This window comes from Ranitomeya imitator, chromosome 7, assembly GCF_032444005.1.
Source record: "Ranitomeya imitator isolate aRanImi1 chromosome 7, aRanImi1.pri, whole genome shotgun sequence".
In the NCBI taxonomy this organism is placed as follows: Eukaryota; Metazoa; Chordata; class Amphibia; order Anura; family Dendrobatidae; genus Ranitomeya; species Ranitomeya imitator.
The window spans coordinates 206,506,658-206,531,099 of NC_091288.1; the positions used below are offsets into that span (position 1 = coordinate 206,506,658).

General features: G+C 51.7%; 1 protein-coding gene across 2 annotated transcripts in view; it reads left to right on the plus strand.

Moving 5' to 3' along the window:
• The window catches only part of LOC138645334 (testis-expressed protein 47-like), a 37,981-nt gene extending 14,588 nt beyond the window's left edge, over positions 1 to 23,393 (plus strand). Inside the window, exons 2-7 of one of the 2 annotated variants that reach the window (XM_069734565.1) lie at positions 18,269 to 18,341; positions 19,159 to 19,262; positions 20,210 to 20,268; positions 20,413 to 20,611; positions 21,279 to 21,438; positions 22,463 to 23,393. In XM_069734565.1, coding sequence (XP_069590666.1) covers positions 18,269 to 18,341; positions 19,159 to 19,262; positions 20,210 to 20,268; positions 20,413 to 20,611; positions 21,279 to 21,438; positions 22,463 to 22,500 — 633 coding nt within the window. In that variant the 3' untranslated portion in view covers positions 22,501 to 23,393. Of the gene's footprint in view, positions 1 to 18,268; positions 18,342 to 19,158; positions 19,263 to 20,209; positions 20,269 to 20,412; positions 20,612 to 21,256; positions 21,439 to 22,462 lie in introns of both variants that reach the window. The other variant, XM_069734566.1, reaches the window with a different exon arrangement.
• The last annotated feature ends 1,049 nt before the right edge of the window (positions 23,394 to 24,442 follow it).

Here is a 24,442-nt window from a genome sequence, read left to right on the forward strand (position 1 = left end):
GCAGGTCACTACTGGAGCAGTGTGGAATAGCAGAGGTGGATATGCAGGTCACTACTGGAGCAGTGTGGAATAGCAGAGCTGGATGTGCAGGTCAGTACTGGAGCAGTGTGGAATAGCAGAGCTGGATGTGCAGGTCACTACTTGAGCAATGTGGAATAGCAGAGCTGGATGTGCAGGTCACTACTGGAGCTGTGTGGAATAGCAGAGGTGGATATGCAGGTCACTACTGGAGCTGTGTGGAATAGCAGAGGTGGATGTGCAGGTCACTACTGGAGCAGTGTGGAATAGCAGAGCTAGATGTGCAGGTCACTACTGGAGCAGTGTGGAATAGCAGAGCTAGATGTGCAGGTCACTACTGGAGCAGTGTGGAATAGCAGAGGTGGATGTGCAGGTCACTACTGGAGCAGTGTGGAATAGCAGAGCTAGATGTGCAGGTCACTACTGGAGCAGTGTGGAATAGCAGAGCTGGATGTGCAGGTCACTACTGGAGCAGTGTGGAATAGCAGAGCTGGATATGCAGGTCACTACTGGAGCTGTGTGGAATAACAGAGCTGGATGTGCAGGTCACCACTGGAGCAGTGTGGAATAGCAGAGCTGGATGTGCAGGTCACTACTGGAGCTGTGTGAAATAGCAGAGCTGGATGTGCAGGTCACTACTGGAGCAGTGTGGAATAGCAGAGCTGGATGTGCAGGTCGCCACTGGAGCAGTGTGGAATAGTAGAGCTGGATATGCAGGTCACTACTGGAGCAGTGTGGAATAGCAGAGGTGGATGTGCAGGTCGCCACATGAGCAGTGTGGAATAGCAGAGGTGGATGTGCCGTTCGCCACTGGAGCTGTGTGGAATAGCAGAGCTGGATGTGCAGGTCACTACTGGAGCAGTGTGGAATAGCAGAGCTAGATGTGCAGGTCACTACTGGAGCAGTGTGGAATAGCAGAGGTGGATGTGCCGTTCGCCACTGGAGCTGTGTGGAATAGCAGAGCTGGATGTGCAGGTCACTACTGGAGCAGTGTGGAATAGCAGAGCTAGATGTGCAGGTCACCACTGGAGCAGTGTGGAATAGCAGAGCTGGATGTGCAGGTCACTACTGGAGCTGTGTGGAATAGCAGAGGTGGATGTGCAGGTCGCCACTGGAGCAGTGTGGAATAGCAGAGCTGGATGTGCAGGTCACTACTGGAGCAGTGTGGAATAGCAGAGCTGGATGTGCAGGTCGCCACTGGAGCAGTGTGGAATAGCAGAGGTGGATGTGCAGGTCGCCACTGGAGCAGTGTGGAATAGCAGACTAGATGTGCAGGTCACCACTGGAGCAGTGTGGAATAGCAGAGGTGGATGCGCAGGTCGCCACTGGAGCAGTGTGGAATAGCAGAGCTGGATGTGCAGGTCACCACTGGAGCAGTGTGGAATAGCAGAGCTGGATGTGCAGGTCGCCACTGGAGCACTGTGGAATAGCAGAGCTAGATGTGCAGGTCACCACTGGAACAGTGTGGAATAGCAGAGCTGGATGTGCAGGTCACTACTGGAGCTGTGTGGAATAGCAAAGGTGGATGTGCAGGTCACCACTGGAGCAGTGTGGAATAGCAGAGCTGGATGTGCAGGTCACTACTGGAGCTGTGTGGAATAGCAGAGGTGGATGTGCAGGTCACCACTGGAGCAGTGTGGAATAGCAGAGCTGGATGTGCAGGTCACTACTGGAGCTGTGTGGAATAGCAGAGCTGGATGTGCAGGTCACCACTGGAGAAGTGTGGAATAGCAGAGCTGGATGTGCAGGTCACTACTGGAGCTGTGTGGAATAGCAGAGCTGGATGTGCAGGTCACCACTGGAGCAGTGTGGAATAGCAGAGCTGGATGTGCAGGTCACCACTGGAGCTGTGTGGAATAGGAGAGCTGGATGTGCAGGTCACTACTGGAGCTGTGTGGAATAGCAGAGGTGGATGTGCAGGTCACTACTGGAGCTGTGTGGAATAGTAGAGCTGGATGTGCAGGTCGCCACTGGAGCAGTGTGGAATAGCAGAGCTGGATGTGCAGGTCACTACTGGAGCTGTGTGGAATAGCAGAGCTAGATGTGCAGGTCACCACTGGAGCAGTGTGGAATAGCAGAGCTGGATGTGCAGGTCACTTCTGGAGCTGTGTGGAATAGCAGAGCTAGATGTGCAGGTCACTACTGGAGCAGTGTGGAATAGCAGAGGTGGATGTGCAGGTCACTACTGGAGCAGTGTGGAATAGCAGAGCTGGATGTGCAGGTCGCCACTGGAGCAGTGTGGAATAGCAGAGGTGGATGCGCAGGTCGCCACTGGAACAGTGTGGAATAGCAGAGGTGGATGTGCAGGTCGCCATTGGAGCAGTGTGGAATAGCAGAGCTGGAAGTGCAGGTCACCACTGGAGCAGTGTGGAATAGCAGAGGTGGATGTGCAGGTCGCCGTTGGAGCTGTGTGGAATAGCAGAGGTGGATGTGCAAGTCGCCACAGGAGCTGTGTGGAATAGCAGAGCTGGATATGCAGGTCGCCACTGGAGCAGTGTGGAATAGCAGAGCTGGATATGCAGGTCACTACTGGAGCAGTGTGGAATAGCAGAGCTGGATGTGCAGGTCACTACTGGAGCTGTGTGGAATAGCATAGGTGGATGTGCAGGTCACTACTGGAGCAGTGTGGAATAGCAGAGGTGGATGTGCAGGTCACTACTGGAGCTGTGTGGAATAGCAGAGGTGGATGTGCAGGTCACTACTGGAGCAGTGTGGAATAGCAGAGCTGGATGTGCAGGTCACTACTGGAGCTGTGTGGAATAGCAGAGGTGGATGTGCAGGTCGCCACTGGAGCTGTGTGGAATAGCAGAGCTGGATGTGCAGGTCACTACTGGAGCTGTGTGGAATAGCAGAGGTGGATGTGCAGGTCACCACTGGAGCAGTGTGGAATAGCAGAGCTGGATGTGCAGGTCACTACTGGAGCTGTGTGGAATAGCAGAGGTGGATGTGCAGGTCGCCACTGGAGCAGTGTGGAATTACAGAGCTGGATGTGCAGGTCACCACTGGAGCAGTGTGGAATAGCAGAGCTGGATGTGCAGGTCACTACTGGAGCTGTGTGGAATAGCAGAGCTGGATGTGCAGGTCACCACTGGAGAAGTGTGGAATAGCAGAGCTGGATGTGCAGGTCACTACTGGAGCTGTGTGGAATAGCAGAGCTGGATGTGCAGGTCACCACTGGAGCAGTGTGGAATAGCAGAGCTGGATGTGCAGGTCACCACTGGAGCTGTGTGGAATAGGAGAGCTGGATGTGCAGGTCACTACTGGAGCTGTGTGGAATAGCAGAGGTGGATGTGCAGGTCACTACTGGAGCTGTGTGGAATAGTAGAGCTGGATGTGCAGGTCGCCACTGGAGCAGTGTGGAATAGCAGAGCTGGATGTGCAGGTCACTACTGGAGCTGTGTGGAATAGCAGAGCTAGATGTGCAGGTCACCACTGGAGCAGTGTGGAATAGCAGAGCTGGATGTGCAGGTCACTACTGGAGCTGTGTGGAATAGCAGAGGTGGATGTGCAGGTCACTACTGGAGCTGTGTGGAATAGTAGAGCTGGATGTGCAGGTCGCCACTGGAGCAGTGTGGAATAGCAGAGCTGGATGTGCAGGTCACTACTGGAGCTGTGTGGAATAGCAGAGCTAGATGTGCAGGTCACCACTGGAGCAGTGTGGAATAGCAGAGCTGGATGTGCAGGTCACTACTGGAGCTGTGTGGAATAGCAGAGCTAGATGTGCAGGTCACTACTGGAGCAGTGTGGAATAGCAGAGGTGGATGTGCAGGTCACTACTGGAGCAGTGTGGAATAGCAGAGCTGGATGTGCAGGTCGCCACTGGAGCAGTGTGGAATAGCAGAGGTGGATGCGCAGGTCGCCACTGGAACAGTGTGGAATAGCAGAGGTGGATGTGCAGGTCGCCATTGGAGCAGTGTGGAATAGCAGAGCTGGAAGTGCAGGTCACCACTGGAGCAGTGTGGAATAGCAGAGGTGGATGTGCAGGTCGCCGTTGGAGCTGTGTGGAATAGCAGAGGTGGATGTGCAAGTCGCCACAGGAGCTGTGTGGAATAGCACAGCTGGATATGCAGGTCGCCACTGGAGCAGTGTGGAATAGCAGAGCTGGATATGCAGGTCACTACTGGAGCAGTGTGGAATAGCAGAGCTGGATGTGCAGGTCACTACTGGAGCTGTGTGGAATAGCATAGGTGGATGTGCAGGTCACTACTGGAGCAGTGTGGAATAGCAGAGGTGGATGTGCAGGTCACTACTGGAGCAGTGTGGAATAGCAGAGCTGGATGTGCAGGTCACTACTGGAGCAGTGTGGAATAGCAGAGCTGGATGTGCAGGTCACTACTGGAGCTGTGTGGAATAGCAGAGGTGGATGTGCAGGTCGCCACTGGAGCTGTGTGGAATAGCAGAGCTGGATGTGCAGGTCACTACTGGAGCTGTGTGGAATAGCAGAGCTAGATGTGCAGGTCACTACTGGAGCAGTGTGGAATAGCAGAGGTGGATGTGCAGGTCACTACTGGAGCAGTGTGGAATAGCAGAGCTGGATGTGCAGGTCGCCACTGGAGCAGTGTGGAATAGCAGAGGTGGATGCGCAGGTCGCCACTGGAACAGTGTGGAATAGCAGAGGTGGATGTGCAGGTCGCCATTGGAGCAGTGTGGAATAGCAGAGCTGGATATGCAGGTCACTACTGGAGCAGTGTGGAATAGCAGAGCTGGATGTGCAGGTCACTACTGGAGCTGTGTGGAATAGCAGAGCTGGATGTGCAGGTCACTACTGGAGCAGTGTGGAATAACAGAGCTGGATATGCAGGTCACTACTGGAGCTGTGTGGAATAGCAGAGGTGGATGTGCAGGTCACTACTGGAGCAGTGTGGAATAGCAGAGCTGGATATGCAGGTCACCACTGGAGCAGTGTGGAATAGCAGAGTTGGATGTGCAGGTCACTACTGGAGCAGTGTGGAATAGCAGAGGTGGATATGCAGGTCACTACGGGAGCAGTGTGGAATAGCAGAGGTGGATGTGCAGGTCACTACTGGAGCTGTGTGGAATAACAGAGCTGGATGTGCAGGTCACCACTGGAGCAGTGTGGAATAGCAGAGCTGGATGTGCAGGTCACTACTGGAGCTGTGTGAAATAGCAGAGGTGGATGTGCAGGTCACTACTGGAGCTGTGTGGAATAGCAGAGGTGGATGTGCAGGTCACTACTGGAGCAGTGTGGAATAGCAGAGCTGGATATGCAGGTCACTACTGGAGCTGTGTGGAATAACAGAGCTGGATGTGCAGGTCGCCACTGGAGCAGTGTGGAATAGCAGAGCTGGATGTGCAGGTCACTACTGGAGCAGTGTGGAATAGCAGAGGTGGATATGCAGGTCACTACTGGAGCTGTGTGGAATAGCAGAGGTGGATGTGCAGGTCACTACTGGAGCTGTGTGGAATAACAGAGCTGGATGTGCAGGTCACCACTGGAGCAGTGTGGAATAGCAGAGCTGGATATGCAGGTCACTACTGGAGCTGTGTGGAATAACAGAGCTGGATGTGCAGGTCACCACTGGAGCAGTGTGGAATAGCAGAGCTGGATGTGCAGGTCACTACTGGAGCTGTGTGAAATAGCAGAGCTGGATGTGCAGGTCACTACTGGAGCAGTGTGGAATAGCAGAGCTGGATGTGCAGGTCGCCACTGGAGCAGTGTGGAATAGTAGAGCTGGATATGCAGGTCACTACTGGAGCAGTGTGGAATAGCAGAGGTGGATGTGCAGGTCGCCACATGAGCAGTGTGGAATAGCAGAGGTGGATGTGCCGTTCGCCGCTGGAGCTGTGTGGAATAGCAGAGGTGGATGTGCAGGTCAGCACTGGAACAGTGTGGAATAGCAGAGGTGGATGTGCAGGTTTCCACTGGAGCTGTGTGGAATAGCAGAGCTGGATGTGCAGGTCACTACTGGAGCAGTGTGGAATAGCAGAGGTGGATATGCAGGTCACTACTGGAGCTGTGTGGAATAGCAGAGGTGGATATGCAGGTCACTACTGGAGCTGTGTGGAATAGCAGAGCTAGATGTGCAGGTCACTACTGGAGCAGTGTCGAATAGCAGAGGTGGATGTGCAGGTCACTACTGGAGCAGTGTGGAATAGTAGAGCTGGATGTGCAGGTCACTACTGGAGCAGTGTGGAATAGCAGAGGTGGATATGCAGGTCACTACTGGAGCAGTGTGGAATAGCAGAGCTGGATGTGCAGGTCAGTACTGGAGCAGTGTGGAATAGCAGAGCTGGATGTGCAGGTCACCACTGGAGAAGTGTGGAATAGCAGAGCTGGATGTGCAGGTCACTACTGGAGCTGTGTGGAATAGCAGAGCTGGATGTGCAGGTCACCACTGGAGCAGTGTGGAATAGCAGAGCTGGATGTGCAGGTCACCACTGGAGCTGTGTGGAATAGGAGAGCTGGATGTGCAGGTCACTACTGGAGCTGTGTGGAATAGCAGAGGTGGATGTGCAGGTCACTACTGGAGCTGTGTGGAATAGTAGAGCTGGATGTGCAGGTCGCCACTGGAGCAGTGTGGAATAGCAGAGCTGGATGTGCAGGTCACTACTGGAGCTGTGTGGAATAGCAGAGCTAGATGTGCAGGTCACCACTGGAGCAGTGTGGAATAGCAGAGCTGGATGTGCAGGTCACTACTGGAGCTGTGTGGAATAGCAGAGCTAGATGTGCAGGTCACTACTGGAGCAGTGTGGAATAGCAGAGGTGGATGTGCAGGTCACTACTGGAGCAGTGTGGAATAGCAGAGCTGGATGTGCAGGTCGCCACTGGAGCAGTGTGGAATAGCAGAGGTGGATGCGCAGGTCGCCACTGGAACAGTGTGGAATAGCAGAGGTGGATGTGCAGGTCGCCATTGGAGCAGTGTGGAATAGCAGAGCTGGAAGTGCAGGTCACCACTGGAGCAGTGTGGAATAGCAGAGGTGGATGTGCAGGTCGCCGTTGGAGCTGTGTGGAATAGCAGAGGTGGATGTGCAAGTCGCCACAGGAGCTGTGTGGAATAGCAGAGCTGGATATGCAGGTCGCCACTGGAGCAGTGTGGAATAGCAGAGCTGGATATGCAGGTCACTACTGGAGCAGTGTGGAATAGCAGAGCTGGATGTGCAGGTCACTACTGGAGCTGTGTGGAATAGCATAGGTGGATGTGCAGGTCACTACTGGAGCAGTGTGGAATAGCAGAGGTGGATGTGCAGGTCACTACTGGGGCAGTGTGGAATAGCAGAGCTGGATGTGCAGGTCACTACTGGAGCTGTGTGGAATAGCAGAGGTGGATGTGCAGGTCACTACTGGAGCAGTGTGGAATAGCAGAGCTGGATGTGCAGGTCACTACTGGAGCTGTGTGGAATAGCAGAGGTGGATGTGCAGGTCGCCACTGGAGCTGTGTGGAATAGCAGAGCTGGATGTGCAGGTCACTACTGGAGCTGTGTGGAATAGCAGAGCTAGATGTGCAGGTCACTACTGGAGCAGTGTGGAATAGCAGAGGTGGATGTGCAGGTCACTACTGGAGCAGTGTGGAATAGCAGAGCTGGATGTGCAGGTCGCCACTGGAGCAGTGTGGAATAGCAGAGGTGGATGCGCAGGTCGCCACTGGAACAGTGTGGAATAGCAGAGGTGGATGTGCAGGTCGCCATTGGAGCAGTGTGGAATAGCAGAGCTGGATATGCAGGTCACTACTGGAGCAGTGTGGAATAGCAGAGCTGGATGTGCAGGTCACTACTGGAGCTGTGTGGAATAGCAGAGCTGGATGTGCAGGTCACTACTGGAGCAGTGTGGAATAACAGAGCTGGATATGCAGGTCACTACTGGAGCTGTGTGGAATAGCAGAGGTGGATGTGCAGGTCACTACTGGAGCTGTGTGGAATAACAGAGCTGGATGTGCAGGTCACCACTGGAGCAGTGTGGAATAGCAGAGCTGGATATGCAGGTCACTACTGGAGCTGTGTGGAATAACAGAGCTGGATGTGCAGGTCACCACTGGAGCAGTGTGGAATAGCAGAGCTGGATGTGCAGGTCACTACTGGAGCTGTGTGAAATAGCAGAGCTGGATGTGCAGGTCACTACTGGAGCAGTGTGGAATAGCAGAGCTGGATGTGCAGGTCGCCACTGGAGCAGTGTGGAATAGTAGAGCTGGATATGCAGGTCACTACTGGAGCAGTGTGGAATAGCAGAGGTGGATGTGCAGGTCGCCACATGAGCAGTGTGGAATAGCAGAGGTGGATGTGCCGTTCGCCGCTGGAGCTGTGTGGAATAGCAGAGGTGGATGTGCAGGTCAGCACTGGAACAGTGTGGAATAGCAGAGGTGGATGTGCAGGTTTCCACTGGAGCTGTGTGGAATAGCAGAGCTGGATGTGCAGGTCACTACTGGAGCAGTGTGGAATAGCAGAGGTGGATATGCAGGTCACTACTGGAGCTGTGTGGAATAGCAGAGGTGGATATGCAGGTCACTACTGGAGCTGTGTGGAATAGCAGAGGTGGATATGCAGGTCACTACTGGAGCTGTGTGGAATAGCAGAGCTAGATGTGCAGGTCACTACTGGAGCAGTGTCGAATAGCAGAGGTGGATGTGCAGGTCACTACTGGAGCAGTGTGGAATAGTAGAGCTGGATGTGCAGGTCACTACTGGAGCAGTGTGGAATAGCAGAGGTGGATATGCAGGTCACTACTGGAGCAGTGTGGAATAGCAGAGCTGGATGTGCAGGTCAGTACTGGAGCAGTGTGGAATAGCAGAGCTGGATGTGCAGGTCACTACTGGAGCAATGTGGAATAGCAGAGCTGGATGTGCAGGTCACTACTGGAGCTGTGTGGAATAGCAGAGCTAGATGTGCAGGTCACTACTGGAGCAGTGTGGAATAGTAGAGCTGGATGTGCAGGTCACTACTGGAGCAGTGTGGAATAGCAGAGGTGGATATGCAGGTCACTACTGGAGCAGTGTGGAATAGCAGAGCTGGATGTGCAGGTCAGTACTGGAGCAGTGTGGAATAGCAGAGCTGGATGTGCAGGTCACTACTGGAGCAATGTGGAATAGCAGAGCTGGATGTGCAGGTCACTACTGGAGCTGTGTGGAATAGCAGAGGTGGATATGCAGGTCACTACTGGAGCTGTGTGGAATAGCAGAGGTGGATGTGCAGGTCACTACTGGAGCAGTGTGGAATAGCAGAGCTAGATGTGCAGGTCACTACTGGAGCAGTGTGGAATAGCAGAGGTGGATGTGCAGGTCACTACTGGAGCAGTGTGGAATAGCAGAGCTAGATGTGCAGGTCACTACTGTAGCAGTGTGGAATAGCAGAGCTGGATGTGCAGGTCACTACTGGAGCAGTGTGGAATAGCAGAGCTGGATATGCAGGTCACTACTGGAGCTGTGTGGAATAACAGAGCTGGATGTGCAGGTCACTACTGGAGCTGTGTGAAATAGCAGAGCTGGATGTGCAGGTCACTACTGGAGCAGTGTGGAATAGCAGAGCTGGATGTGCAGGTCGCCACTGGAGCAGTGTGGAATAGTAGAGCTGGATATGCAGGTCACTACTGGAGCAGTGTGGAATAGCAGAGGTGGATGTGCAGGTCGCCACATGAGCAGTGTGGAATAGCAGAGGTGGATGTGCCGTTCGCCACTGGAGCTGTGTGGAATAGCAGAGCTGGATGTGCAGGTCACTACTGGAGCAGTGTGGAATAGCAGAGCTGGATGTGCAGGTCACTACTGGAGCTGTGTGAAATAGCAGAGCTGGATGTGCAGGTCACTACTGGAGCAGTGTGGAATAGCAGAGCTGGATGTGCAGGTCGCCACTGGAGCAGTGTGGAATAGTAGAGCTGGATATGCAGGTCACTACTGGAGCAGTGTGGAATAGCAGAGGTGGATGTGCAGGTCGCCACATGAGCAGTGTGGAATAGCAGAGGTGGATGTGCCGTTCGCCACTGGAGCTGTGTGGAATAGCAGAGCTGGATGTGCAGGTCACTACTGGAGCAGTGTGGAATAGCAGAGCTAGATGTGCAGGTCACCACTGGAGCAGTGTGGAATAGCAGAGCTGGATGTGCAGGTCACTACTGGAGCTGTGTGGAATAGCAGAGGTGGATGTGCAGGTCGCCACTGGAGCAGTGTGGAATAGCAGAGCTGGATGTGCAGGTCACTACTGGAGCAGTGTGGAATAGCAGAGCTGGATGTGCAGGTCGCCACTGGAGCAGTGTGGAATAGCAGAGGTGGATGTGCAGGTCGCCACTGGAGCAGTGTGGAATAGCAGACTAGATGTGCAGGTCACCACTGGAGCAGTGTGGAATAGCAGAGGTGGATGCGCAGGTCGCCACTGGAGCAGTGTGGAATAGCAGAGCTGGATGTGCAGGTCACCACTGGAGCAGTGTGGAATAGCAGAGCTGGATGTGCAGGTCGCCACTGGAGCACTGTGGAATAGCAGAGCTAGATGTGCAGGTCACCACTGGAACAGTGTGGAATAGCAGAGCTGGATGTGTAGGTCACCACTGGAGCAGTGTGGAATAGCAGAGGTGGATGTGCAGGTCACCACTGGAGCAGTGTGGAACAGGAGAGCTGGATGTGCAGGTCACTACTGGAGCAGTGTGGAATAGCAGAGGTGGATGTGCAGGTCACCACTGGAGCTGTGTGGAATAGCAGAGGTGGATGTGCAGGTCACCACTGGAGCAGTGTGGAATAGCAGAGCTGGATGTGCAGGTCACTACTGGAGCTGTGTGGAATAGCAGAGGTGGATGTGCAGGTCACCACTGGAGCAGTGTGGAATAGCAGAGCTGGATGTGCAGGTCACTACTGGAGCTGTGTGGAATAGCAGAGGTGGATGTGCAGGTCGCCACTGGAGCAGTGTGGAATTACAGAGCTGGATGTGCAGGTCACCACTGGAGCAGTGTGGAATAGCAGAGCTGGATGTGCAGGTCACTACTGGAGCTGTGTGGAATAGCAGAGCTGGATGTGCAGGTCACCACTGGAGAAGTGTGGAATAGCAGAGCTGGATGTGCAGGTCACTACTGGAGCTGTGTGGAATAGCAGAGCTGGATGTGCAGGTCACCACTGGAGCAGTGTGGAATAGCAGAGCTGGATGTGCAGGTCACCACTGGAGCTGTGTGGAATAGGAGAGCTGGATGTGCAGGTCACTACTGGAGCTGTGTGGAATAGCAGAGGTGGATGTGCAGGTCACTACTGGAGCTGTGTGGAATAGTAGAGCTGGATGTGCAGGTCGCCACTGGAGCAGTGTGGAATAGCAGAGCTGGATGTGCAGGTCACTACTGGAGCTGTGTGGAATAGCAGAGCTAGATGTGCAGGTCACCACTGGAGCAGTGTGGAATAGCAGAGCTGGATGTGCAGGTCACTACTGGAGCTGTGTGGAATAGCAGAGCTAGATGTGCAGGTCACTACTGGAGCAGTGTGGAATAGCAGAGGTGGATGTGCAGGTCACTACTGGAGCAGTGTGGAATAGCAGAGCTGGATGTGCAGGTCGCCACTGGAGCAGTGTGGAATAGCAGAGGTGGATGCGCAGGTCGCCACTGGAACAGTGTGGAATAGCAGAGGTGGATGTGCAGGTCGCCATTGGAGCAGTGTGGAATAGCAGAGCTGGAAGTGCAGGTCACCACTGGAGCAGTGTGGAATAGCAGAGGTGGATGTGCAGGTCGCCGTTGGAGCTGTGTGGAATAGCAGAGGTGGATGTGCAAGTCGCCACAGGAGCTGTGTGGAATAGCAGAGCTGGATATGCAGGTCGCCACTGGAGCAGTGTGGAATAGCAGAGCTGGATATGCAGGTCACTACTGGAGCAGTGTGGAATAGCAGAGCTGGATGTGCAGGTCACTACTGGAGCTGTGTGGAATAGCATAGGTGGATGTGCAGGTCACTACTGGAGCAGTGTGGAATAGCAGAGGTGGATGTGCAGGTCACTACTGGAGCAGTGTGGAATAGCAGAGCTGGATGTGCAGGTCACTACTGGAGCTGTGTGGAATAGCAGAGGTGGATGTGCAGGTCACTACTGGAGCAGTGTGGAATAGCAGAGCTGGATGTGCAGGTCACTACTGGAGCTGTGTGGAATAGCAGAGGTGGATGTGCAGGTCGCCACTGGAGCTGTGTGGAATAGCAGAGCTGGATGTGCAGGTCACTACTGGAGCTGTGTGGAATAGCAGAGCTAGATGTGCAGGTCACTACTGGAGCAGTGTGGAATAGCAGAGGTGGATGTGCAGGTCACTACTGGAGCAGTGTGGAATAGCAGAGCTGGATGTGCAGGTCGCCACTGGAGCAGTGTGGAATAGCAGAGGTGGATGCGCAGGTCGCCACTGGAACAGTGTGGAATAGCAGAGGTGGATGTGCAGGTCGCCATTGGAGCAGTGTGGAATAGCAGAGCTGGAAGTGCAGGTCACCACTGGAGCAGTGTGGAATAGCAGAGGTTGATGTGCAGGTCGCCGCTGGAGCTGTGTGGAATAGCAGAGGTGGATGTGCAAGTCGCCACAGGAGCTGTGTGGAATAGCAGAGCTGGATATGCAGGTCGCCACTGGAGCAGTGTGGAATAGCAGAGCTGGATATGCAGGTCGCCACTGGAGCAGTGTGGAATAGCAGAGCTGGATATGCAGGTTTCCACTGGAGCAGTGTGGAATAGTAGAGCTGGATGTGCAGGTCGCCACTGGAGCAGTGTGGAATAGCAGATGTGGATATGCAGGTTTCCACTGGAGCAGTGTGGAATAGCAGAGGTGGATGCGCAGGTCGCCACTGGAGCAGTGTGGAATAGCAGATGTGGATATGCAGGTTTCCACTGGAGCTGTGTGGAATAGCAGAGCTGGATGTGCAGGTCACTACTGGAGCTGTGTGGAATAGTAGAGCTGGATATGCAGGTCGCCACTGGAGCAGTGTGGAATAGCAGAGCTGGATATGCAGGTCGCCACTGGAGCAGTGTGGAATAGCAGAGCTGGATATGCAGGTCGCCACTGGAGCAGTGTGGAATAGCAGAGCTGGATATGCAGGTCGCCACTGGAGCAGTGTGGAATAGCAGAGCTGGATATGCAGGTTTCCACTGGAGCAGTGTGGAATAGTAGAGCTGGATGTGCAGGTCGCCACTGGAGCAGTGTGGAATAGCAGAGCTGGATATGCAGGTTTCCACTGGAGCAGTGTGGAATAGTAGAGCTGGATGTGCAGGTCACTACTGGAGCTGTGTGGAATAGTAGAGCTGGATGTGCAGGTCACTACTGGAGCAGTGTGGAATAGCAGAGCTGGATGTGCAGGTCAGTACTGGAGCAGTGTTGAATAGCAGAGCTGGATGTGCAGGTCACTACTGGAGCAGTGTGGAATAGCAGAGGTGGATATGCAGGTCACTACTGGAGCAGTGTGGAATAGCAGAGGTGGATATGCAGGTCACTACTGGAGCTGTGTGGAATAGCAGAGGTGGATGTGCAGGTCACTACTGGAGCAGTGTGGAATAGCAGAGCTAGATGTGCAGGTCACTACTGGAGCAGTGTGGAATAGCAGAGGTGGATGTGCAGGTCACTACTGGAGCAGTGTGGAATAACAGAGCTGGATGTGCAGGTCACCACTGGAGCAGTGTGGAATAGCAGAGCTGGATGTGCAGGTCGCCACTGGAGCTGTGTGGAATAGCAGAGCTGGATGTGCAGGTCACTACTGGAGCTGTGTGAAATAGCAGAGCTGGATGTGCAGGTCACTACTGGAGCAGTGTGGAATAGCAGAGCTGGATGTGCAGGTCACCACTGGAGCAGTGTGGAATAGTAGAGCTGGATATGCAGGTCACTACTGGAGCAGTGTGGAATAGCAGAGGTGGATGTGCAGGTCGCCACATGAGCAGTGTGGAATAGAAGAGCTAGATGTGCAGGTCACCACTGGAGCAGTGTGGAATAGCAGAGCTGGATGTGCAGGTCACTACTGGAGCAGTGTGGAATAGCAGAGCTAGATGTGCAGGTCACCACTGGAGCAGTGTGGAATAGCAGAGGTGGATGTGCAGGTCACCACTGGAGCAGTGTGGAATAGCAGAGCTGGATGTGCAGGTCACTACTGGAGCTGTGTGGAATAGCAGAGGTGGATGTGCAGGTCGCCACTGGAGCAGTGTGGAATAGCAGAGCTGGATGTGCAGGTCACTACTGGAGCAGTGTGGAATAGAAGAGCTAGATGTGCAGGTCACCACTGGAGCAGTGTGGAATAGCAGAGCTGGATGTGCAGGTCACTACTGGAGCAGTGTGGAATAGCAGAGCTGGATGTGCAGGTCACCACTGGAGCAGTGTGGAATAGTAGAGCTGGATATGCAGGTCACTACTGGAGCAGTGTGGAATAGCAGAGGTGGATGTGCAGGTCGCCACATGAGCAGTGTGGAATAGAAGAGCTAGATGTGCAGGTCACCACTGGAGCAGTGTGGAATAGCAGAGCTGGATGTGCAGGTCACTACTGGAGCAGTGTGGAATAGCAGAGCTAGATGTGCAGGTCACCACTGGAGCAGTGTGGAATAGCAGAGGTGGATGTGCAGGTCACCACTGGAGCAGTGTGGAATAGCAGAGCTGGATGTGCAGGTCACTACTGGAGCTGTGTGGAATAGCAGAGGTGGATGTGCAGGTCACCACTGGAGCAGTGTGGAATAGCAGAGCTGGATGTGCAGGTCACTACTGGAGCAGTGTGGAATAGAAGAGCTAGATGTGCAGGTCACCACTGGAGCAGTGTGGAATAGCAGAGCTGGATGTGCAGGTCACTACTGGAGCAGTGTGGAATAGCAGAGCTAGATGTGCAGGTCACCACTGGAGCAGTGTGGAATAGCAGAGGTGGATGTGCAGGTCACCACTGGAGCAGTGTGGAATAGCAGAGCTGGATGTGCAGGTCACCACTGGAGCAGTGTGGAATAGCAGAGCTGGATGTGCAGGTCGCCACTGGAGCAGTGTGGAATAGCAGAGGTGGATGTGCAGGTCGCCACTGGAGCAATGTGGAATAGCAGACTAGATGTGCAGGTCACCACTGGAGCAGTGTGGAATAGCAGAGGTGGATGCGCAGGTCGCCACTGGAGCAGTGTGGAATAGCAGAGCTAGATGTGCAGGTCACCACTGGATCAGTGTGGAATAGCAGAGCTGGATGTGCAGGTCGCCACTGGAGCACTGTGGAATAGCAGAGCTAGATGTGCAGGTCACCACTGGAACAGTGTGGAATAGCAGAGCTGGATGTGCAGGTCACCACTGGAGCAGTGTGGAATAGCAGAGGTGGATGTGCAGGTCACTACTGGAGCTGTGTGGAATAGCAGAGGTGGATGTGCAGGTCACCACTGGAGCTGTGTGGAATAGCAGAGGTAGATGTGCAGGTCACCACTGGAGCAGTGTGGAATAGGAGAGCTGGATGTGCAGGTCACTACTGGAGCTGTGTGGAATAGCAGAGGTGGATGTGCAGGTCACCACTGGAGCAGTGTGGAATTACAGAGCTGGATGTGCAGGTCACCACTGGAGCAGTGTGGAATAGCAGAGCTGGATGTGCAGGTCACTACTGGAGCTGTGTGGAATAGCAGAGCTGGATGTGCAGGTCACCACTGGAGCAGTGTGGAATAGCAGAGCTGGATGTGCAGTTCACTACTGGAGCTGTGTGGAATAGCAGAGCTGGATGTGCAGGTCACCACTGGAGCAGTGTGGAATAGCAGAGCTGGATGTGCAGGTCACCACTGGAGCAGTGTGGAACAGCAGAGGTGGATGTGCAGGTCACCACTGGAGCTGTGTGGAATAGTAGAGGTGGATGTGCAGGTCACCACTGGAGCAGTGTGGAATAGGAGAGCTGGATGTGCAGGTCACTACTGGAGCTGTGTGGAATAGCAGAGGTGGATGTGCAGGTCGCCACTGGAGCAGTGTGGAATAGCAGAGCTGGATGTGCAGGTCACTACTGGAGCTGTGTGGAATAGCAGAGGTGGATGTGCAGGTCACTACTGGAGCAGTGTGGAATAGCAGAGCTGGATGTGCAGGTCGCCACTGGAGCAGTGTGGAATAGCAGAGGTGGATGTGCAGGTCGCCATTGGAGCAGTGTGGAATAGCAGAGCTGGAAGTGCAGGTCACCACTGGAGCAGTGTGGAATTGCAGAGCTGGATGTGCAGGTCGCCACTGGAGCAGTGTGGAATAGCAGAGGTGGATGTGCAGGTCGCCGCTGGAGCTGTGTGGAATAGCAGAGGTGGATGTGCAAGTCGCCACAGGAGCTGTGTGGAATAGCAGAGCTGGATATGCAGGTCGCCACTGGAGCAGTGTGGAATAGCAGAGCTGGATATGCAGGTCGCCACTGGAGCAGTGTGGAATAGCAGAGCTGGATATGCAGGTTTCCACTGGAGCAGTGTGGAATAGTAGAGCTGGATGTCCAGGTCGCCACTGGAGCAGTGTGGAATAGCAGATGTGGATGTGCAGGTCACCACAGGAGCAGTATGGAATAGCAGAGCTGGATATGCAGGTTTCCACTGGAGCAGTGTGGAATAGCAGAGGTGGATGTGCAGGTCGCCACTGGAGCAGTGTGGAATAAAAGAGCTAGATATGCAGGTCGCCACTGGAGCAGTGTGGAATAGCAGAGGTGGATATGCAGGTTGCCACTGGAGCAGTGTGGAATAGTAGAGCTGGATGTGCAGGTTGCCACTGGAGCAGTGTGGAATAGCAGAGCTGGATGTGCAGGTCACTACTGGAGCAGTGTGGAATAGCAGAGCTGGATGTGCCGGTCGTCACTGTAGCAGTGTGGAATAGCAGAGGTGGATATGCAGGTTGCCACTGGAGCAGTGTGGAATAGTAAAGCTGGATGTGCAGGTTGCCACTGGAGCAGTGTGGAATAGCAGAGCTAGATGTGCAGGTCACCACTGGAGCAGTGTGGAATAGCAGAGCTGGATGTGCAGGTCACTACTGGAGCAGTGTGGAATAGCAGAGCTAGATGTGCAGGTCACCACTGGAGCAGTGTGGAATAGCAGAGCTGGATGTGCAGGTCACTACTGGAGCAGTGTGGAATAGCAGAGCTGGATGTGCCGGTCGTCACTGTAGCAGTGTGGAATAGCAGAGGTGGATATGCAGGTTGCCACTGGAGCAGTGTGGAATAGTAGAGCTGGATGTGCAGGTTGCCACTGGAGCAGTGTGGAATAGCAGAGGTGGATGTGCAGGTCAGCATTGGAGCAGTGTGGAACAGCAGAGTTGGACATGTAGGTCAGCATTGGAGCAGTGTGGAACAGCAGAGTTGGACATGTAGGTCAGCATTGGAGCCGTGCGGAACAGCAGAGTTGGATATGTAGGTCAGCACTGGAGCAGTGCGGAACAGCAGAGTTGGATATGCAGGTCAGCATTGGAGCAGCGTGGAACAGCAGAGTTGGATATACTGATTAGCAGCGGAGTGACGTGGAACAGCAGAGCTGGATATGTGGGTAAGTACCTGGACCAGCATGGAACAGCAGATTTGGATATGCAGTCAGTACTGGAGCAGTGTAGAACAATAGAGCTGTATATGTAGGTCAGCACTGGAGCAGTGTAGAACAGCAGATTTGGATATGTTGGTCAGCACTTGAATGGCATGGAACAGCAGAGCTGGATATGCTAGTTAGCACCTGGAATAGCTGAGCTGAATATGCAGGTCGGCACGTGGTGCAGCGTGATACAGCAGAGCTGGATATGCTAGCTAGCACCTGGAATAGCGGAGCTGGATATGCAGGTCGGCACGTGGTGCAGCGTGATACAGCAGAGCTGGATATGCAGGTGGACGCTTGGAGCGGTGTTGAACAGTGCAGTTGGATATGCAGGCCGAAACGATGGAATAGCAGAGCAGAGTGTGCAGCGAGGCATCTTGGAACAGCAGCATTGAGTAGGAGGACAATGAGCTAAACAGAAGAATAAGGCGCAGCGGTGGATCGATTTCTGGCCTGAGGAACACGTCTGTCCGATGTTGGAACACATCATCCTTTTTCATTTCATAAATTCTTGTGGCGACATTGTCCGCCCGTCATTCCCAGCAGCGTTTATATCACCCCCTTTATTATTCGAATTGTTAATCTGTTTATCTGGGTAAGAGCACAGGCGCCTGGGAGCAGCAGAGTCGAGTGTACAGTATAGCTGAGATGAGAGTGTCAGGAGACATCTCCACAGAGCCAGTCCTGGGTGCAAAGAGCTCAGGTGTTTAGTGGCCATAATGGGCACTGAACCACCCGAATACTCATACAGCAAACCTCTGCCTGAAACTAAAAAGACCTGGGGGAGCAAAATCAGAGGCGCGCGCCGGTCGTCGCAGTAGCCATTTCTAATCTCTTTGTGGTGTACTTTCTGCAGAAGTCAATAACTCATCGAATGATCTACGTGGCGAGGATAACTCCGGGGCAAGCGCATCGCAGGGATATACCAGGTAACTGCTGCGCAAGAACCACAAACTTTGAAAACATTTTTTTTCCTTACATAATTGCAGGTATTTTGGGCTGCAGAATTTCGTTCCAATTGGGTTTTATTAATATTTTTGCACCGTTTTGCGTTTACAGGCTCTTTCTTTCACTGCAAATTCAACTTTAAAGAATTCTCGAAAGTGTGCAGAAAAAAAGATGAGTTCCAAACCCTCTTGTAAATCGTTAAAAAGAGCTCACTGATATAGTCTCAGTTAACTCATTCTGCAGCCTAGGAAACAAAAAGTCTGTAAAAGCCAAACGGTGCAATTTTTCTTAAAGGGAATGTGACAGGCGATTACTGTTGAAGCCACCGCGGCCATCATGACAAACCCGTGACTCGAGGGGAGTGGGGAGAAGCCGTCTGAGCGGCGTGGTCCTAAACTGCCCCTTTAATATTTTTTCTCTGAAACAGCGCAGGATTTCAGCGTAAAACACACCTGACTGAATTGACTAAGCCGGTCGTCAGGTTCCCTTTAATGAAACCCGATTGCAAAACTTTTTTTTTTATCCCCCGATCCATTAAAATAAAATAAAAAATATGCAGGGGGTCCATATTTAAAGGGGTTTTCCAGGGCATATTTTTTTATTATTATTTTTTAAAGCAGATCTTTTACCAGATTTCACAATACCAACTGCACATTATTAAATAGATCTTAGACCTAAGGAAGCTGGTGTACTTACTTTTAAATTCCATGTCTTATTATCACAAGATTTCTCATATTAAAAAATATAACATATGGATTGATGACGATGATGATGATTTCTTCTTCTCTGCACACACAGATCATTGCGAAAGATTATTTCATCGACTGATAAAATCCAACCTGGGAGAATCCATCTCCGGATTACTGCTGCTCTACCCCGGCTGTGTCATTCATATGATTGAGGTTAGTGCTATGAAATGGGAATGTGGACTGGGAATTAAAGGGGTGTTCCAGGACCTTCAGATATATTTTCATAAGTAATTAATATCAGGAAGGTGGGGTCCTCCCCAAGTGAATGGGGGGGACATTGCAGTACCATTCCTGACCACTACACATTGAACTTTTTTGACAGTTTTTGGTCCTAAAAAGTTGCAAACTGATAATTATTTTTATAGCGTTCCTGCCAATGGTGAAAAAATAGGTGTAAAGTCCAAGAGGGGTATGACCAAATACTTTATAGACCGATTTATTAATCTTTAAACCAGAAAATGTCACAAATTTTGCACCTGCATCTATGCCTTTTAACCCCTTTGTGACGTGACCTTTTCTCTTTTCTGCACTTTTGTTTTTTCCTCCCTTTCTTCCAAGAGCCGCAACTTTTTTTTTTTTTTCTTGGTACCATTTTGGGGTACCTATGTCCAATACCAAATATGATTACTTTTATATTATTATTATTTTTGAACTAAGAAAAGCAGGATTGACTCAAAACCTCGTTTTTTTATATAATTTTTTTCAAAACATTTTTCCTTTATTTTTTTTTCACTTATAAATGGATATAGTTAGATAGCGCTTGTAAAAACAAACAACTTTGCAATTTACTACCTGTTAACATTTCCAGCCATTCGTGAGATATTAATATTTTTCTTTTCATCTTGTTGCCTTGGAGACCAAGTGGTCGGTCTCCTAGGCAACGAGATGTAAACAAAAGAAAAGTGCTAATATCTTAAGAACGGCTGCAAATTTTAATAAGCAGTAAATTGGAAAAGTGCTTGTTTTTGCAAGCACTATCTGACAATACCAATTTATGACGATGGGAAATAACCCCTTCAATTCTACAGTGTGATCTCCTATGAAGCCCTCAGTAACTGTCCTGTGTGTTGTTAATGTCTCCCTGTTCACTGCTTCCGTAGGCTTCTTCCGAAATCCTCTCTGGGATAAATCAAGACCTCATCCAGATCCAGGGTCCAAAGTACGACTTTATTATTTATTTTTTTTGAGAACCAATACCGAATTACGTGTTTTCTAGAACATCTGGAATAGTTATGTAACACTACGTGCAGGTCTGATCCTCGCAATTTACTGCGTCCGCACATAACCCATCCATATTTTCTAGCTCACTTCTGCAGGACATCAGAATCCTTGTGATCTCGCACAACATCCGGAGCAGGCTGCTTCCGCAGTGGTATTTCCACACCGTGACGCTGCCCACGCAGTACTTGGGTGACGTTGGGTCTGGACTGTCGGAGACCGTGGTGGAAGAATGTCTCACTCTTATGTTGAAGTTAGGAGTGTTCTTGTCTCAGATACTAAGTGTAAGTTCACCCGTAGCGAAAAAAAAACCAAAACGCTGATTTTATCCACTCGCAGAGTATTAGCTCATTTTGGTCGTTATTTCGGAGAAATCAGTTTGAAAAAATGTGGACCACACAGGATAAGATCGGACTATTCCAATGTGGACCCCCTGGCCGGCTTATCCCCGCCCATCACCATTGAGGTCTCTTCTGAGAAAGCCAGTTATTCAGTTGGCGAGGGCTGGCAAATTTACCCGGGGGCTAGTCAGGTCTTTCCAAACTGCTCATATCAGCAATTATTTACTTTTCTACCTCGTCTGTAGCATTTTTTCTCTACTCTCCATAAGACTTTAGATACTTTCTCCCCTGTCCACTGCACATCTGTATACGCCTATCTTTCCGCTGCAACCTCTAACACTGGGTGAAGGGAGGGAAGAGCAGACAGTCGGGCGCAGGACCTCTGATCCATTCATATCAGTTTTGCAAAAGCACGCGGTTAGGTAAAGGACTTCACAATCTGCAGCGGCAAAACGGTAGAAAATCGAAGTTTCTTAACTTTGTACTTAGGAAATGAACTACTTAGGTGAAGGCGTATAGGACAGCGATTATAGGCCGTAATATATTGGATGCTGACATTCTAGACTTATGGTAAAGCTTTTCTTATAGCTGAATGCATATATTTGTGCAGCCTGGCAGCAAAGGTCTGGGAGGAAATGTGCACGACTTGGCGCCCGAACTGCTGGTCAGAGAAGAGAACATCGACTTCCTTATTCGCTCCGAGACGTTTCTCACACCAGAAAAGTTCCTCAAAATGTATAACGAGCCGATCAACAGTTCTGTTGCTTCAGGTAAACCCGTACAGAAGGCGTCATGGTGTGTAGGACAGGACGACACATGCTTACCGCATATCTAACCTGGCAGGTATCAGGAGGTGTGATGTCACGAACCCCTAGTTATGTTTTATGTGGAACTGATCAGAGCCAGAATACCACTTAAAGGGGCGATGCCATCTTCACAAATTTGATTCCCCATTATGTCCTGAATCGGTAGTAATTGGTAAATCAGTGTGTACGCACCGCCAACAATTATCAGAAGAAGGGACTTGCGTGACTTTGGCCAGGAATTGACGCAGGAGACAAATCTCCCTGCATCCTGGGCATTAAAAAAGGTAGACTACCAAACAACAGGTTTTATTAAGAAAGAAAGATATATACACAGAGAACATAATAAAAATGAGTTGTACAGTAAATGGGGAGACACATATGGCAGAAGGAACAAAATGACACCACACGGCGCTATTACAGGATACCAGTGTGACACGCTGCGGCATCCAAAGGTCTATCCCCCCCGAACATGTCTCAGGATAACGAGCAATAGATAGGATATAAAGGGGTGGTCTTTGGTTCAGTAATGGTTAAAATTGCAAGCTGCTTGTTAAAACATGAAACTGAAATTGACCCTTTATTAAAATCCTCAGATGGCCGTAGATATCGGACGGCAATGTATGGACTGGTCACGGGTCTCCCAACCTGAGCACGACAGCTGTATAGAAATATATGAAGTTGTCGCACTCGGGTGGGCAGAGCCGCCGGCCAGTCTCTGCATTGTGGTCCGATTTATACGGACCTCTGACTGCGACCTAAGGAAGAGTCTGGAGAGATCGCTGGAGGTCGCACGAGCAGTCGGCCTACAGCTCCTCATGTCATGTCCAGCCTTACAGCATCAAGCACCATGGTCCATGGATTGGGATATTTTAGTCTGGACTCTTCCAGGAGACCAGAATCCTGCTTTGTGGTGTTGTAAGAAATGTATTCTAAAAAAGCAGAACCAGAAGATCTGAACTCGTTCCTTTGTATCCTCCTTTCCTTACAGCTTTTCTCTGGCCCGCTCCTCAGCACCTGTATGTCTAGAAGACATCCTGGGTCCTCCTCCGCTCCTCAGCATCTGTATGTATAGAAGACGTCCTGGGTCCTCCTCCGCTCCTAAGCACCTGTATGGATAGAAGACATCCTGGGTCCTCCTCCGCATCTGTATGGATAGAAGACATCCTGGGTCCTCCTCCGCATCTGTATGTATAGAAGACATCCTGGGTCCTCCTCCACTCCTCAGCAACTGTATGGATAGAAGACATCCTGGGTCCTCCTCCGCATCTGTATGGATAGAAGACATCCTGGGTCCTCCTCCGCATCTGTATGGATAGAAGACATCCTGGGTCCTCCTCCGCATCTGTATGGATAGAAGACATCCTGGGTCCTCCTCAGCATCTGTATGTATAGGAGACATCCTGGGTCCTCCTCCGCTCCTAAGCACCTGTATGGATAGAAGACATCCTGGGTCCTCCTCCGCATCTGTATGGATAGAAGACATCCTGGGTCCTCCTCCACTCCTCTGCATCTGTATGGATAGAAGACATCCTGGGTCCTCCTCCGCATCTGTGTGGATAGAAGACATCCTGGGTCCTCCTCCGCATCTGTATGGATAGAAGACATCCTGGGTCCTCCTCCACTCCTCAGCAACTGTATGGATAGAAGACATCCTGGGTCCTCCTCCGCATCTGTATGGATAGAAGACATCCTGGGTCCTCCTCCACTCCTCAGCACCTGTATGTATAGAAGACATCCTGGGTCCTCCTCCGCATCTGTATGGATAGAAGACATCCTGGGTCCTCCTCCACTCCTCAGCACCTGTATGTATAGAAGACATCCTGGGTCCTCCTCCGCATCTGTATGGATAGAAGACATCCTGGGTCCTCCTCCGCTCCCTTCATTCACTGCTCGCGGTTTTCTTCTATATTTCACAAAATAAACAAAATACAAGAAATAAACTATTGTGGTGACTGTTTATTTTTCAGTAACATGAAGACATTACTCCTAATCTCAGGTAGTGCAGGCTGCAGTCCATGGTGGATCCATGCAGCATAAGCTGACATTGGCGCTGACCAGTTTATGTGGTGGAGCATCTGACCAAACATGCCAGTCTGTAGCTTTCAGAAGGAAAATGGGCAGCGTATCCATCCTGTACGAACAGAGTCTAGTCTCATACAGCAAACTGCACGGGCAAATGTATCCAGCTGGATTTGCAGGAAGCGAATCACAAAAAAATTTGGTTGCTCAGCACCACCGACGCCCGCTTGTCCCTACCAACATCCTTACATCGACTCATCACAGACATGCTCTTGTCCTTACCAACGTCCCCTCATCTCCACGGATGTCTGCTCGCTCCTTTCTACGTCCTCTCATCACCACCGGAATCCTTTCATCCCTACTGACAACCCCAACATCTGCTCACCGCCACTGATGTGCCCTTGCCCTTACTAACGTCCTCTCGTTCGCCCCGATCGACGTCCGTTTGTCCATATCAACATCCACTCATCTCTACCGACGTCCCCACGAACATCCCTGTGTCCCCACCGGCGCCTGAAAGCCTGTCTTCTCATCCGCATCGACGTCCCCTAATCCCCAACATCAGCTCATCGCCCCCGATGAGCCATTGCCCCTTCCAACGTCCCCTCATTCGCCCCCACAGACTTCCTCTCATCCCCACGGATGTCTGCTTGTCCCCTCATCCTCAACAACATGCACTTGTCCCCTCATTCGTCCCAACCCGACGTCCGCTCGTCCCCACCGACGTTCCCTGGTCCCCAACATTTGCTCATCGCCGACGTGCCCTCCACCCTACCAACATCCTCTTGTTTGCCCCACCGATGTCCCCTCATCCCCCACGGATATCCGATTGGTGGGGAGGAGGGCACGTCGTGAGGACAATGTCCGCTCGTCCCCTCATTTGACCCCACAGGCGCCACCTCCGACTTCTTCTCTTCCCCATCGACGTCCCCTAATCCCCAAAATCTAC